The sequence below is a fragment of the Stomoxys calcitrans genome, chromosome 5, assembly GCF_963082655.1.
Source record: "Stomoxys calcitrans chromosome 5, idStoCalc2.1, whole genome shotgun sequence".
NCBI lineage: Eukaryota > Metazoa > Arthropoda > Insecta > Diptera > Muscidae > Stomoxys > Stomoxys calcitrans.
Window position 1 is genome coordinate 72,294,192 of NC_081556.1, and position 17,289 is coordinate 72,311,480.

The window sequence follows — 17,289 nt, forward strand, 5'->3', positions numbered from 1 at the left end:
ATGCGTTAACTAAACCCTCCTTCAAAGTGGTGTCGCTTAAAGACACGCCTTTTGGATTTGGACATACAAAGGATATCCCCAATCATTGATCTTAACTTGAATAGGATAAGAACCAATTCCATGGCAGCCGGTTGTACGTACCGGATTGACCCGTTGAAGTTCTTCATCGGCAAGGGCTGCCGCCTCAGTGTATAACTCACTGCTACAACAACAACAAGGACAGCACTCATCGGTATAAGAAAAGTGTGTCTTAATGGTATTTTGGTGGTCAAATTATCATTTACAAATTCTGGAGCATAGAGCCGCTCGCTCACTGCGGATAAAGCTAAAAATAAGGAAACAAATACAATAGAGGAACGTTTCTGCACTTGTTGACCTTTGCTTGTGACGAATACATTAGTCCTACAAATATTGCCGTATACAAGAAAACAAAATTAGATGTTCAATTAAATTTTAATAAATTTATTTTAGTTTTAAAAGCGAAATTGAAGTATATTACAATATATAGTTGGGGGTACATTTTTTAAAGTTTGTTAAATATTAATGTACATACGCATTTGTGTACTATTTACATATAAATATCCATTAGCCAGTACTGAAAGGTGCAGAGTCATTTAATTTCTTGTCCATCCATGATGATTGGAAAATCATTTGCCGTTGTATAAGTAGTAGGTATATATAAAATAAAAGTGCTCAAGGATAAGTGCTTAAGAGGATATTGTCCAGCTTCAGACAAATGGTTTAGCATGGATGTAGGTGTTTAGATTGGAACAATAGAAGTGAGCTTTGTTTGTCTCCTTCTGCACTTTAGAGGGCAACCGAACTTAAATGACCACGTTTATAACTTAGAATTGTAATAAAAAAACACTAAACCATTTGATAAATCGTTTGTAAACAGCCATATGTTGAAGAGTTCTTTGCTTTGCTATACTATTGAATGGAAGCATTTAAATCCGTATAAGATTTCACATCTCGAATCGTTTTGAAGTTTCAATAGCTTTGTCGAAATTAAATTTCTTTGCAGTTTTTGCGGTATTGCTCTTGTTGGGGTATTTGGAATCTTGCGAAAAGAATTTTACAAAAGCAAACGTGAGTTTTCCTATACTCTTCATTAGAATGGTACAATTCCCGTAGAGACTAATGCAGATGTATATGCTGCACATATACATTGTTAATTAACGTTATGCACATTTATGATACTTGTTCAGGTCTGGTCTGGTCTGTCTACAGTTTACTGCATGTAAACAAACCTTCAAGACTTAAAGAAGCTTATTAGATAATGGAATGGAATGATTAATATTTATATTTAATGAAAAACAAATGAGTAATGTAGAAATTAAAAACAAAACATATATATAGGCAGACTTTAATTACTTACATAATAATAAGTACGTTATAAACTCTTGGTAACAAATAATGATAACTCAAAACGACTGGCTTTTCAGCTCAGCCAGCCAGGCTGCTAACAAAAAAGGTTCCAGTCAATGTTAACATTCTTTGGTGTTTCTATTTCGGCTTTTTGTGAAGTTCGATACGTTTCACAGCGACTTATACGATTTCATATAGAACGAAGAAGATGAGACGTTAGACGACTGACTATTGGAATGTGTGTTTATATTTTCTCTGTGTCTGAGTGAAGGTGTGTTGTTGCGATATCGCGTTTGTAGCGTTGCGATTGACGTCACCCAAAAATGGCCTATTATAGGTCTGCAGTTCGTGTTGCGTTTGTTGTTGCTGCTGCCTTTCCTGATTGTATGTTGCATGACTCTTCAGGTAGTCAATGTACATACGGCGAGCTTGGTTCAATACTCGTGTTACATCGTGTTTTCGCACCATCTTATCGAAATGCATGGCTATTTCGTTGTAGTCCATGTTACTTTTCATGATTATGTTGCGGTGTTGCAACAGTAAAGTTAGACAAAGAAACATTAAAAAGGGATTGCCACCCCCAAACTCTGAAGGCGGTGGTAACTTAGGTATTGGAGTGGCGATGTTGCGTTGGTTTTGGATAGGCGGAGTTTTTGAGAAAGACACTTCTTCAGCGGCTGTTGTTGCCATTTCGTCAACAGCGCCCATGTCGGGAATTGTCGTTGAGATCGGTATTAAAACCTCAGGCAATGCACTCGCACTGGGGTTCGATTTGCCATAATTGATACATCCGACTAAGGAATTGTCTGCTAAACTTGAGGCTGTTGAACAAACGATAGATTCTTCTAGAAATGGGTTAAAGTTGATGCAGTCTGCATTTGTTTTTCCAGTACTTATGTTATTATTAACTTTCCCGTTGATACTGTTACTACCTACACACGGGCCAATTTCGTCGGAAACGGCAGTTATCTCACATTCCTTCAGGTCCTCAACCATGTCCAAGGAATCTTTTCCCAGTTTTTCATACTCAATCTCAGAACTAGTAGAATCTTTGGTTGTCGTCGAGTCACCAAACACTTGGCGATCCAAATTATCAGCTTCCAAATGTAACTCCCTTATAATTGCAGTTGACATGGGACAATAATCAATTTCCTGACTTTCATCGGGTGTGGCACTTAAATCGTCCTGTTTTTCCAGTTGAAACGTCTCGCTGATTGGCGTTGGTGTTATATCTTTGTGTCGTTTTTGTGTGAACTCAATAGTAGGAGTTCGTTCCGGGGTGTGCGTAAGGGAAGAAAGTGAATTGAGCTCTAAATGTAAACTATTGCTACTTAAATTATTTGCTTGTTGTATTGCTGTGGCTGCTGTTGAACAGCTCCAGGTGTTATTTGTGGTATCAGGCAATGAAGATGAATCCGATTCTTCTAGAGATGAGGCAAATCCACCCTTCGTCAGTTGTACCAATGGGTGAGGTGTGGGAGACAGTTTTTGAGGAGATGGAGTTTTGCACACTTTTTGCGCCACATTTTCGTCACTGGCTAAAATTGAGGCATTCGATTTTTCGACGCTTCCCACACGACCTTTATTTATAGCTGCAAAGTTGAGAAATTCATTGAAATTTTTGACTAGGCGCTGCTGCGATTTCTCACTGCATTCTTCAAGGGACAAGCCTAGAAGGGGAGTACATAAATTATATGACGGGCTTTTCTCTAAGTATCAATTTGATTACCCACCTTTTCTGCTCGTAGCTGCAATCTTTTCCTTCAGATCTTTGAAATGGCCACCTCCTGTGCTGCTGGCATTTGCGAGTTGCTTGGCAATTATTGTGCTTACCGCATTGTAATTCGAGAGTATCTTTTTGTTTTGCAATTTGGCTATTGCTTTTGGAGGTGTCGACAAAAACTTTTTGTCTCCTCCGTCTTTAATGCATTCGCCGTCAACGCCATTGGCAATAATGCTTGAATCATCTTCAACAATTGAAGATGATGAGCTACTGAGAAATGTTTTAGGTATCGGAGGCTTAGGCATAGCTGCAGTCATTGCGGGAATTTCGTCGTCCTTAAAGGGATTTGTTTCGTGAAATTTAAATTGGCCGCTCTGTTCTGCGAAAACATCGTCGTCTTCCGATGGGTCATTTTCTAGTTTCTGATGTAAGGCTGGTGTCGCTAAATTTTCTGCATTGTCCACTCGGCATTCAAGCAAATGTAGAATTTTTGCTTCATCCAATGATTGGCGATTAGAAGGAGCCCTGCGTCTGTTCTTTGTGGCATGACGAGCCATATTGTCGTCCAGGCTTTGATTCAAGCGTCTTGTGCCATCGAGCTTTGAAATTTTAAGTCCAGAACAGTTGTTAATATTGGTCGTTATTGATGAATTAAGCGAGTTCAGGGATGCCGAAGAACTCTGCCTTCTCAGATCACATACTTTTGTGTAAGCATTCTCACGCGGCTTTGCTAAAAAGTACGATGGGCTAATTGGAGGAACACCGCCCCCCAGACTGGTGGGCGTCGATGGGGCCGTTGCCTCCCTTATCGGAACGAATTCTTTTTCATATAGATTTAATTCCTTATCAGCACTTGTCTCGTATTTTAGGGAGCTCCATTGTACTTCTAACATACGCAATGCGTCTTCGAATGGAAATTCTCGTTTCATTTCCAGCAGCAACCATCGATAGCAGAACAGCAGATCGTCGGCCTGTTGAGCTTTTAGATATTCCCAAAAATCAGAGTCATAATAACTCAGAGCTTCGGTAAGGTGTGCGAATTTTTGAGTCATTGCGATACCATCGAGCATAAAGTTTCCACGCACCCTTGCCATAATGGCACAAAAACATATGTAAGCTTGTGCTTCGTCATTCATTGTCACAAGAAGCGGTGAGGCGATATCGGACATACCCTGACAGTAGCTTACTGATGGATGATTTAATGCATACGTTGTGAGTATGTTGAAAAGAGAAGCAATGTTTTGATTGTCATCATTGCCAGCATAGAATGGGTGTAGTCGATCAGTACGCAACACATCCTTCTTAACCATACTGGTTACGTACGCCAATTCACCAACAACGTATCCTATAAAAAACGAACATTTTGATAAATAAATTAATTTTTTGTATATATTATTGTGTGGATTGGATGTGGAGGCTTATAGGCACAAAAAAGTTTTAATTGGGCTTTACATCCACATTGATGCCACAATCATTTTTTTATATAGTTTTCCTTGGATTTAGCATGGATTAAATGACAGCATGTAGTCAAGCTAATTTAAAGAAATTAATCTACTGCAATGCCACAGCAATACTTTCAAAGATCTTATTGAAGAATCTGATATTTCGAATGACATACTTAGAATGCTGAACTACACATAATTCCGCTCAGGGGGAAGTCAATTTCTTCAAGTGCAATGGGAGCCGGCCGTTTTCCAAGGACCACATTCACCCGGTAGCTATTCACCGCATACGCTACCGTGGCGGCATGAATGTTGTCCGGACCCGCTGCATATGCCGCTTAATTTAACGGTTCTCTCTGCAACGGCAGTCGCGGACGGCATCAGTTCTTGCAAAAACACTGAGTTATTGGCGCCTTAAAATAACAAATAGTCACCCTGTTTCAGCGGCAATCAGACCAGAACGAGCTTTCTCACCCACAGGAGCTAGACGAGGATCGCCACCTCCACATGAAAATATGAGTACAACAACAACAACAACAAGGAATTGTTTGGAGCGCATGTAGTTATGTCTTTGCACAGGTAGGATCTTTGTTTGTCTCCTAATGGAGGCACTTGACCATTATAGCTCATTATTCACTTCACACGTATTTGTTGTGGACAATGCGGCTGAAGATTTGGTGGCAGTTATCTTCAGATATCTTGCAGCGGTTTTGTAGTATTTTGCACAATTGCAAAGTACATGGTTACGAATGCAAAGTACGGTACAGTATTACATCCACAACATTCCCACGGCGTCCGATGGAGTCTTTTATCGGCAGAAGCTGCCGTCTCAGTGTACAACACACTGCTACAACAACAACAACAACACATATGGAGCTTGACGAGAATCGCTACCTATAAAGGCTCAAGCCACATAAAATATATGCAAATACCTACTCTCTAATGCGTTGTCGTTTACCTTGTTTTATTGCTGCCTTCCACGTGTCTCTCAACTTATAATAGTGATCAGATTTACGACGCATATAATCCATACGTTGATGTCCATTCATTCCGCTGGGATAAACATTCAAAATGTGTTTCCAAACAACTCTCCTTAGACTGGGATCGATACCTCCCAAAAATATCACTTTGCGCAACTCGTCTGTTCTTTGTATTTGGCCCAATGCATCAAGATACGAACGAAACTCATTGTCCGCCAGTGACGGTCGTGGTGGCAAAGCAGCCATGGTCTCCTCATTTAAGTTGAAAGCCTTCTGGACCATTGAAAAAGTCTTTTCCATCTGGTTCATTATAATACCCGGCAATTTCGTTTGCATTTGTTGTACATATTTTTGGGAAACGCCAATTGATTGTTGCAGCGGCGATATAAGCTCACGTGCGGAAGAACTTGTGGGCGTAGCACCCGTGCTGCTGGATGAACAAGAGCTTATTAAAGCTGAAGAGGCATTTGCTGTTGTTTCCGGATCCCATTCTTTTACCTCGGTGAACGGTTTTATGTCTATCTGCAGCATTAAACATGGCTCAGTCGATGTCTGTATAGAAATGTTGTGTATTCTGAGAAAAGCCGCGTCCAAGTCCCAATCTGACAAAACAGCCAAGTAAATTTCATTTCCGGCTGGATCATATGCTTTGTACTTGATGGAGAAGTCTGATTTGATATCAAAAGCCTTGGCCAGCAGGGAATACAATACTTCCAAGGAAGTTATTTGGGGATCCACGCTAAACTTCCGCCATTCCGGCGGCAGATTTGGCTCACATTTCTGAAATTGAAGCAGATAATGGAATTCGTTATTTCACGGTCCTGGCAAAATGTCTTTGCTACAACCTTCACTTTACACCGTACTGCCTCTCTTGTGTGGCTCGCAAAAACGTTGGACATCGAGCCAGATGGAAATGATTTCTGAAAGGTGTCCTCTTTGGCTAACTTACTGAATCATTGGAGTTATTGATGTTGTGATATTGTATGAACAACTTCTAATTTTTTATGCATTTCTCCAGTCCAATTTAGGATCTTAAAGTCGACTAATCGATTAATCGACTTTTTGGTGCAAAAAAAAAAATAGTCGAAAAGTCGAAGTCGACTTTTACTGACTAAAAAGGTCGAAGAATCGACTACTAGAATAATCGATTATTAAATTTTGCAACAGCGGGTGAATGCACGCAAACTGTTTGTCTGCTTCTTTTGGATGTCTTCTCCAGTGATTGACCCGATGAAATCCTTCATCGACCATTCCCCCTGACTATATTTTGGGACCATATGTAGGACAGCGGCGGAAGTAGGATACTAAACAAACCGTCAAACAAAAACAGACCTAAGCAAGTGATATGGGTATATGGATAAAACCCCACCTAAAAAGTTCAAGGTGTTACCATATTCAAACACAGTGTTCACCACCCAACCTTCCAGTTTAAGAGTGCGAATCCTGAAGCTTATTCTTGGGTTTCCTAAGCTTATACAAAATGGATCTTTGGACGTTCCTGTCCTCCTTCAATAACTTAACGAGCTTTACATGTAGTATCGCCTGCCTGCAGGCTTGCCTTTGGATACTATGGAGTTTTTGAAAGAAGTTGTTGTGGTGTTCAGTCTTCGAAATCCATGCTGATGCTCGGCGAATGGAAATACTCCAACGAGCCTTGTAAGGAGTAGTCCCTCAAGCGCCTTGGGTACTGTTGAGAGTAGAGAGATCGGTCTGTACGACTCTCCCTTGCTCGGGTCCTTTCCAGGCTTCAGTAGCGGGATCACTTAGCCCATCTTTCAGACATCGGATACTATAAGAATGTTCAAAGACAGGTTGAGGACAGTTGTAAGGTATTCGACTCCATGTAAATCCAGATTCTTCAACATCAGTGTAGAGATTCCATCGGGGCCCAACGCCTTGGATGACTTGGCGCCACGAATGCCATTCGTAACTTTGTCCACGGTTAATTGTGATGACTGTCCATTGGCATCGGAATTTGTTGATATCGGAAGGTTGAAGGAAGGAAACACACAATATGGGCATCAAAGGTATTGAAGAGTAGAATGCGAATATGGTATTAAAAATTGGGTCCAAGTACCCAAGAAGTCGCCTTAACCCCAAAACTCCTCCAACCAGACAAATTGAACTTTCATTTCAATATGGGGCACAAATGACATGAAATTTTATATGGGACTCGGTTTGTTTGTTTGTTCCGTAGAAAAAAAATGGCTGAACCGATTTTCTTAAAATTTTCATGGATTGTTCACGGATATCGGATGAGGGCGGACGTGCCCCTTATCCCAAAAACATCACCCAAAACCAAAAGTGGACCAATAGGCACAATATTGGTATCAAATGAAAGGTATTGCAGACTAGAATATCGTATTAAAATTTGGGTCCAAGTACCCAGCGGGCCTCCCGACCCCACAACTCATCTAAACAGATATATTCGACGTTCATGTCGTTATGGGCCTCAAATGAAAAGTATTCGACAGTAGATTGCAAATATGACATAAAAAACTAGGTCCAAGTAATGTAAGGTCCACCCCAAGTACCCCCAAATGGACATATTAGCCGACCATGTCTATATGGAACTCAAATGAAAGGTATGGGAATAGATTGCGAATATTACATTAAAATTTGTGTTCAAGTCCAGGTGGAACTTTTCTTTTCAAAAATATATCAAATAGGTTGATTAACACATTATGACAATATGGGACTTAAAATGAAAGGTATTTGAGAGTAGAATACGAATTTAATATCCAATTTTGGAGCCAAGTGTTTGGGGGTACGCCCTAAAGCGCCTCCTAAACTGAACTTCAATCCCGATTATGGCAATATGGAGCTCAAATCAACGGTATTTGGGAGTAAAGAACGAATTTGGTATCTATTTTCATTGCAGAGTGCCGGTGGCCGCCCCAGCCCCAAAACACCCTCCAAACATACATGCTGACCATGGCAATATCGGGCTCACATTAAATGGATTTGGGAGTGCAGCACGAATTTGATATCCATATTTGTCTGAGTACCATCCCTCACCTAAAAAACACGTTACCCTAAGTTTCAAAACCACCAGACCTCGGAGATTGGTAATGCGATGAGTCCGAAAATTTTTTTGCACTCTTACAGTCAAAACAAGACATGATTTCCATTGTTGGAGTCGGGTGCCTCGGGGGCCGTCCAAATCCCGCCAAATGGAATATAGACCAATCACGACAATATAGAGCTCATATAAAATGTATTTGAAAGTAGAGCACGAAGCGTATATTTAAATTAAAGGACAAGTGTCTCTCTAAACTGAAAATATTTACCAATACGATAATATATGACTAAGAAGAAAGGTATTTAAGAGTGTAGTAAAAATTTACCCAGGATCCGAAAAGTGGCACACTTCTCACACATCAATGAAAGCTTTCCGATTCAAGTTTAAACTGAATGAAAGGGACTTTGTTTATAGTCGAATCTGAATGGCGTGCCGCAGTGCGACATCTCCTTGGGGATAATATTTTACATGACCAACCATGGCAAATGTCGTCAGCATTAAGAGAGGAGCACAACCGCTTTAAATTTTGTCTTATGTTATCGCCAGGATTTGAACGCAGGCGTTCAGCGTTATATTCGGACATAGGCTACAGTGGCACGAATTCGATATACACATACACCTTAAAAGACATTAGAGAGTTAAAGAAGGGGCTCGGTTCGGCTAGTAGTATATATGTACAATAGTGCGCCCCTAGAAGGTCAAGAAGTCAAGTCGGGAGATCGGTTTATATGGGAGCTAAATCGAAGCATGGAGCGATATGGCCCATTTACAATTCCAACCGATCTGCACGAATAAGAAGATTTTGTGCAAATTTCAAAAGCCAAGCTTTATTTTCCACAGACGAACGGACGGATCAAGAATATATACACTTTGTGGGGTCTTAGACCGAAGGTTAGATATGTTGCAAACAGAATCACGCATTTACTAAAAAAGTCGCAAAGCCTTTTTTCTACAAAAAGTCGCAAAGCCTTTTTTCTACAAAAAGTCAGACGAGTCTTTTTGACTATCGGAAAAAGTTCGATCGTTTCTAAGGCAACATCGCACAGTGTTGTAAGTTGATAGTAAATTTGGCCAAAAACAGGAGGAGCTAACGTAGGTGATTGAAACTTGGCACAGATATTTTTTATTTTATATAAGATTTAGGACCAACAATGGTCCACATTTTGGAATAAGTTCCATATAGACCGAACTTCCGATTTTACTTTCCGAGACCACAAAATGCTGATTTTCTATCCGATTTACTTGCCAAATATGGGCCAATCGGATAGTTTTTCCATATAAAGCTGCCATATGGACCGATTTCCCGATTAATTGTGTCGGCCTATAAAATACCTATTTTTCAGTCGATTATGCTGAATTTGGACCAGTGAGTTATATTACACCTCTCAAAGCCAGTACCGAATTTGATCAAAATCGCCTGGCACGGGCAGTCATGGACAACCAGCGGTATCGAGCGGAGAGTCTCAGTAAGAGGCCGAGCGGCATGTTAAAAAATTTCAAAAAGCTTGTTTGTCGTTTGAAGAATCTGTAAAGACTAATATACATATTTTATTGAGAAAAATGTATACTAAGAAAAATAATTTGCAAAGCCTACTTGAATTATTTTCTGTAGCATACAACAAAGTATATTAATATAAAGTAGATACGAACAATATAAATAAATTTCTCCAACACTTCCACTTTTATTTATATTATTCGATTTTTAATATTAAATTTTTCTTTAATATCGCTGAATCGGTGCTTCTTTAGAGGTTTAGTGAGGATATCTGCCAATTGCTCTGTTGTTGGAACATATGTTAATTCAAAAAACTTGCTTTCATAGACTTCCCGTATATAATGGTATTTCACTTCAATGTGCTTTGTTCTTTTATGAAATTGTGGGTACTTAATTAGTTTAATAGCACTTTGATTGTCCAAATACATTTTTGGTCTATAAATCTCTTCGTTTGCCATAAGTTCTTCCAAGAAACGTTGCAACCATTTTATTTGTTTGACGCCTTCACAAGCATTCTTCCACTGCGTACTATACTCAAATGCAACTGCTTTCTCATAAGTTTTCGGCTCATCGTTATCATCAATAAATGCGTAAAACATATCATCAATTTCTTCAATTCTTGAACGAAGATTATAAGGATGTCGTTTGCTAGTTTTGGCGTCTTCTTTTTCAGGTACTGCTACATGTTCTTTAGGTATTGCTACATGTTCTTCAGGTAGTGCGATATGTTCTTCCGGTACTTCTAAAACTTCTGGATTTGAGTCAGGGTATTGTTGCCGATTTTCTTCAGAACGTGTTTCAATTTCTAAAATATCCTCTGAAGCAATTTCATTATGGTCATGAAATTCAATCAGATCCACTTGCCCTTTATTTCCATCCTTCTGTTGGGATTTGGGAGCACATAAATTTTCTTCTTCCCTAAGGATGACATTTCTTGATATTTCTATGCGTTTTTCATCGGGAATCCATATGCGATACCCTTTACAGTTTTGTTCATAGCCAACAAAAATGCCCTTTTTAGATTTCATGTTTAGCTTACTTCGTTTTTCGTTAGGAATATGTACATAAGCAGTAGAACCAAATATGTGCAGATTGTTAATATCAGGGATGTTGCCAAACCATAACTCATATGGTACCTTGTCTTGGTTAGGACTACGACCTATCATATTCAGTGTATATACAACGTTATTAACTGCCTCACCCCAATATTTCAAAGACAGTCCTTTGCTGTGAATCATGGACCTAGCAGCTTCTACAATTGTCCGCATATCCCTTTCAGCCCAACCATTTTGTTCCGGACTGTATGGCACTGTTCTTTGGTGATTAACTTTATTTAAACGAAGTATTTCACATACCTGCTTATTAACAAATTCGGACCCATTGTCAGAACGAATTGTTCGAACTTTTGTTCTTTTTCCTGCTTCCACTTGAGACAAGTACTTTTTTAAGATTTCTGGAACTTCAGACTTTGCTTCGATGCAGTAAACGTGACGATATTTCGAATAATCATCTCTCAACAATAGCATGTATCGTGAACCTCCTAGAGATAATTCTTGCATTGGTCCGCATAAATCTGTATGAACCAGCTCACCTGGTTGACTAGCTCTCTTCAAATTTTCTTTTAATGGTTCTCGGTGTTGCTTACCCATTACACAACCTTCACAAAAGAAATCATTTCCGGAACATTCAATGTCATACTTCTTTGATATTTTCTTTACGTGCTCCTTTCCTTGATGACACAATCTTTCATGCCAAACTTGCAAGTTATTAATTTTTTCCCCAGCATTAGCTTTACATATGGTTGGAATTTTCACCTTTATTAATAACTCGAAAAGCTTAGATTGCTTACGGATTCCTTTCAGCGCTACTTTCCCATTGTATATAAAAATACATTGATTTGCTTCTGCTTGCATTGAAAATCCTTTATCAAGGCACGTATTTGATGAAAACAAATTCAATTTTATATCTGGAACATATAAAACGCCCAGTATTTGCTTCGAATTACAAACCTTACCATCAAAAGCCTCAATCAAAATGTCACCTCTGCCATATGCTGGAATCACGGAACCATTACCAATTCTAATGCTTTTTGGTGTTTGGAACTTCACATAATTTTGGAACCAACTTAAATTTTTGCACATGTGATTACTTGCCCCTGAATCAACATACCAATTTTCACTCTCGTCCGAGTTAACAAGCATCACCTCATTCATAAAAGCTGAACCATCATTTTGTGCGTTGAATTTTTTTTGTTCTGGGCAATCTCGTTTCCAAAGACCTGTTTTGCCACAATAAAAACAATTTTCTTTCTTGGTAACAGCTGGTCCTACGTATTTCTTGTTACCCTGTGGTTTCTTATGATTCATGCTTTCCAAGACCGTCCACATTTCTGCTGATGTTTCACAATTAATTATGTGCATTAATGGCTCTTCTTCCATAGCGACAACAATGATTTTTTGAGCTTTTGCATCCTTCGACTTCCACAATCGCAATTTCGGTTGTTCCGCTGGTTGCTGCATAGTTCCATCCACAATGCCCCATAAATCGCTGGCACGTAAAATTACCCTTATTTGAAACTTCCACAGCGTCCAACCTTCTACACCGCTCAACTTGGATATTTTGATGTCCTCCATGTCCTCTAGCTTCTTGAATCCTTTTCGTGGCCGTTAAATGTATTCTTTTCTTTAATTATGGGTGTCTGGGCCCATAACCTATTAAGAAATTTCAAAAAGCTTGTTTGTCGTTTGAAGAATTTGTAAAGACTAATATATTTTATTGAGAAAAATGTATACTAAGAAAAATAATTTGCAAAGCCTACTTGAATTATTTTCTGTAGCATACAACAAAGTATATTAATATAAAGTAGATACGAACAATATAAATAAATTTCTCCAACAAGGCACCGACTTTTGCACAAATACTGAGTGCCTATGATGTTTGATATGACAAGGTGAGTTATTAGCGCCTTAAAATAACCAATGGCCACCTGACCATTGAAATAGAAATTTATTTGAGTCCTCTCTCCAAGCAATCTACGAATCCAATCGGGTCATATTGCGTAGAGCTCTCTAGACCAATTTTACTCGATATCTGGCTCCTAAATAGTTGTTGTATCAGTGTGTTGTACACTGAGACGGCAGCCCTTGCCTGAAGGACTTCATCGGATCAATCCGGTACGTACAACCGGCTAGCTGTGGTTAATTTAATATAAATAGAGTTAATGTTTTTCATTTCTCTTTCCCTTTTGGACAATACCTATCGTGGATGTTGGAAGTAAAAATAACCAAATCGTATAACAATTACGGCTTCCAGGGGCTCAAGATGTCAAACCTGGTTCTGGCCCGGTTGTTGAAAGCTTTAAACAAACACTCCGTGCAAAATTGGATAACGATTGCGGCTTGCAGGGGCTCAAGATGTCAAATCGGGAAATAAGTTCAGCCAAATCGGAATAAAATTGAGGCTTCTAGTTGCTCAAGAAGTGAAATCGACCAACCCCTTTACATGGGAGTTATCCAATCTCATTCTATGGCGGTAGGTACAAAATTTATAACTTTCGTAAATGCAGGAACATGCAGCTGATACTTTTACAGGTTTAAGCCACCATGGATTCTGCCAAAAATGTATACAAAATAAATTAAGTTGTACGGCATAATTTTATTCTGCATACCAAACTTCTGTCAAACCAGCAAAAATTAAAGCTTATAGGAACCGAACAAGGATGATCGAGAGAGCGGTTTACATGGCAGCTATATCAGGTTATAGACTGATTTTGGGCTACTTGGCACAGTTGTTGGAAGTCTTAACAAAACACTACATACAAAATTTTAGCCAAGTCGGACAAAAATTGTGGCTTGTAAGGTAATCGGGCGATCGGTTTATATTGGAGCTATATCAGGTTATAGACCGATATGGACCGTACTTTGCACAGTTGTTGAAAGTCATAACAGAAAAGTATATGCAAAATTTCAGCCGAAAATTGCGGCTTCCGGAGGCTCAAAAAGTCAAATCGGGAGATCGGTTTATATGGTAGCTATATCTAAATCTTACCCGGTACAGCCCATTTGCAATCCCCAACGAAGTACATCGCTATTGAGTATCTGTACAAAATTTCAAGCGGCTAGCTTAACGCGTTCGACATTTATCGTGACTTCGAAAGACGGACGGACATACATTGCTAGAACGATTGAGAACGACGAGACGATCAAGAATATACCTACTTTATGGCGTCTTATACGAAAATTTTGGAGGTGTTATAGACGGAATGGCTAGATTAATATATCCCATTCCTATGGTGGTGGGTATAATAAACATTTACAGTAATGGGAATGTTCATTCCGAATGTGTTGACCACGGTCGTGACAATATGTACCGCAGCATCATCATTATGATTTGATTGTGTTTCTGCTCTTTTGTGTCATTTCAGGTGTCCCTCTATTGTCCTCATTGTTTTATCTAAAACATCCATTGGCGAAATGGATGTAGGCAAACGTTGTCCAATCGTGCAAATAATTGGCTTGATTTTTATTCATATGACTCATAAGAGTTTGACGAATCCTGTTGCTGAGTGGATTTGAGTTTGAGTTTGTTAATACACGCCCTTTTTTATACCCACACCACCGTAGGATTTTGTTTCATTTTGATTTCGTTTTGTCATTCCGTTTGCAACACATCGAAATATCCATTTCCGACCCTATAAAGTATATATATACTTGATCAGCGTGAAAATCTAAGACGATCTAGCCATGCCCGTCCATCTGTCCGTCGCTACAGTCTCTAAGAATAGAGATATTGAGCTGAAATTTTGCACAGATTCTTTTTTGTCCATAAGTAGGTTAAGTTCGAAGATGGGCTATATCGGACTATATCTTGGTATAGCTCCCATATAGACCGATCCGCCGATTTAGGGTCTTAGGCCCATAAAAGCCACATTTATTATCCGATTTTGCTGACATTTGGGACAGTGAGTGGTGTTAGGCCCTTTGCATCCTTCTTTAATTTGGCCCAGATCGGTCCAGATTTGGATAAAGCTGCCATATAGATCGATCCCCTGATTTAGGGTCCTTGGCCCTTAAAAGCCACATTTATTATCCGATTTATCCGAAATTTGGGACAGTGAGGTATATTAAGTCCTTCGACATCCTTCTTCAATTTGGACCCGATCCATCCAGATTTGATTTTAGCTGCCATATTGACCGATCTCTCGATTTAGGGTCTTGGGCCCATAAAAGGCGCATTTTTTGACCAATTTTGCCAACATTTGGAACAGTGAGTTGAGTTAAGCCCTTCGACATCCCGCTTTAATTTGCCTCAGATCGGTCCAGATTTGGATATATCTGCCATATAGACCGATCTCTCGATTTAAGGTTTTGGGACCATAAAAGGCGCATTTATTGTCCGATTTCGCCGAATTTGGAGAGAGTTGTGTTAGGCTCTTCGAAGTTTTTCTGAAACTTGGCCCAGATCGGTCCAGATTTGAATATAGCTGCCATATAGACCGATCTCTCGATTTAAGGTTTTGAGCCCATAAAAGGCGAATTTATTGCCCAATGTCGCCGACATTTGGGACAGTGATTTAAGTTAAGCCCTTCGATATTCTGCTTCAATTTGGCTTTGATCAGTTCAGGTTGGGAAATATTTAGCTGCCATAAAGACCGACTTCTCGATTTAAGGTTTTGGGGCCATACAAGGCGCATATATTGTCCGATTTCGACGAAATTTGGGACAGTGAGTTTTGCTTAGCTCTTCGACATTTTTCTGATACTTTGCCAAAATCGATCCAGATTTAGACATAGCTGCCGTATAGACCGATATCTTGATATAAAGTCTTGTCCCCATAAAAGGCGCATTAATAATCCGAGTTCACTGAATTCAGAGTTATTTACTGATTCGAGTTAATGTCCGTCTGTCCATCTTAATTTCAAGTTTGGCACATACATTTTTTTGGCGTAGACACGAAGCCAAATGAAATTGGAAAAAATCGGTTCAGATTTCTATTTAGATATATGTATATATAAATCAATTTGTGTTTGTAGGTTTGTTTGTTTGTGTGTCCCTTATAGACTCAGAAACGGCTGAATCGAGTTTCTTGAAATTTTCACTGATGGTGCATAATGATCCCGTGGTGAAAATAGGGTACTACATTGTTTGATATCTGATGGGGGCGGTCCCTTCCCCTTAACCTAATTTTCAGAAACGCCAGATCTCGGAGATGGATGGTGCGATTTAAGCGAAATTTTATGTGCTCTCTTATAGTAACCAACAAACAAAAATTTGGGGTACCTAGGGGGGCGCCCCACCCCAAAACCTACTAAATATATATATACACCAATCACGACAATATGGGAATCAAATGAAAGGTATTTAAGATTAAGAACGTATCTGATATTTAATTATCGGACCAATGTTTGGGGGATCACCCCAACCCCCAAAACACCCCTAAATCGGACCATATTTACCGACCATGGCTATATGGGACTCAAATGAAAGGTATGTGCGAGTAAAATATGAATCTGATATCCAAATGTGGGACAAAGTTTCCGAGGGTCCCCCCCTTCCCCTAAAACACCCCTCAAGCGGGACTTATTTACTGACCATGGCAATACGGGGCTTAAATAATAGATATTTGCGTGTAGAATACAAATCTGATATCCAGATGTGTGACCAAGTGTTTGCAGCCCGCCCATCCCCGAGATCATCCCCCAAAGAAGACAAATTTACGACCATAGCAATATGGGGCTCAAATGAAAGGTTTTTGGAAGTAAAGCTTTAAATGTTCAGGAAAAGTGTTTATGGGGCCACCCCACCCCCATAACACCACCGAAATAGGAAGTATTTGCTGACTATTGCAATATGAGGCTCAAATAAGAAGGTTTTTAGAATAGAACACGAATCCGATATTTATTTTCAAGGCCAACTCACTGAGTGGCCGCCCCATCCCTCAAGCCGGTCATGTTTGCCAACTATGGAAATATGGGGCTTTGGAATTGAAGGTAAATAAAGGGTGATTTTTTTGAGGTTAGGATTTTCATGCATTAGTATTTGACAGATCACGTGGGATTTCAGACATGGTGTCAAAGAGAAAGATGCTCAGTATGCTTTGACATTTCATCATGAATAGACTTACTAACGAGCAACGCTTGCAAATCATTGAATTTTATTACCAAAATCAGTGTTCGGTTCGAAATGTGTTCATTCACCGTAACGTTGCGTCCAACAGCATCTTTGAAAAAATACGGTCCAATGATTCCACCAGCGTACAA

The 17,289-nt window shown here is 39.5% G+C and overlaps 1 protein-coding gene and 1 long non-coding RNA gene across 2 annotated transcripts; both read right to left on the minus strand.

The window, feature by feature from the left end:
• Positions 1-441: 441 nt before the first annotated feature.
• On the minus strand, positions 442-6,558 carry LOC106081365 (uncharacterized). The gene is made up of 4 exons (XM_013243262.2): positions 6,359-6,558; positions 5,492-6,293; positions 3,102-4,436; positions 442-3,038 (listed from the first exon to the last, which is right to left on the minus strand). Exons 1-4 carry the CDS (start codon positions 6,410-6,412, stop codon positions 1,597-1,599), a joined length of 3,633 nt encoding a protein of 1,210 aa, XP_013098716.1. The 5' UTR covers positions 6,413-6,558; the 3' UTR covers positions 442-1,596.
• A 1,573-nt stretch (positions 6,559-8,131) lies between these two features.
• Positions 8,132-10,054, minus strand: LOC131997721 (uncharacterized). Its single transcript, XR_009398363.1, has 3 exons — positions 9,868-10,054; positions 8,861-9,154; positions 8,132-8,789 (listed from the first exon to the last, which is right to left on the minus strand). It is a non-coding gene; the product is annotated as an uncharacterized LOC131997721 (long non-coding RNA).
• Positions 10,055-17,289: the final 7,235 nt, after the last annotated feature.

Excerpts from the sequence above, each read along its gene's own strand:
- LOC106081365 (XM_013243262.2), bottom strand. The coding sequence starts at position 6,412 with ATGTCCAACGTTTTTGCGAGCCACACAAGAGAGGCAGTACGGTGTAAA. Across the intron at positions 6,294-6,358 it reads CAGTACGGTGTAAAGTGAAG|AAATGTGAGCCAAATCTGCC; the intron begins GTTGTAGCAAAG and ends CTTCAATTTCAG. Across the intron at positions 3,039-3,101 it reads TGCAGCTACGAGCAGAAAAG|GCTTGTCCCTTGAAGAATGC; the intron begins GTGGGTAATCAA and ends CTCCCCTTCTAG.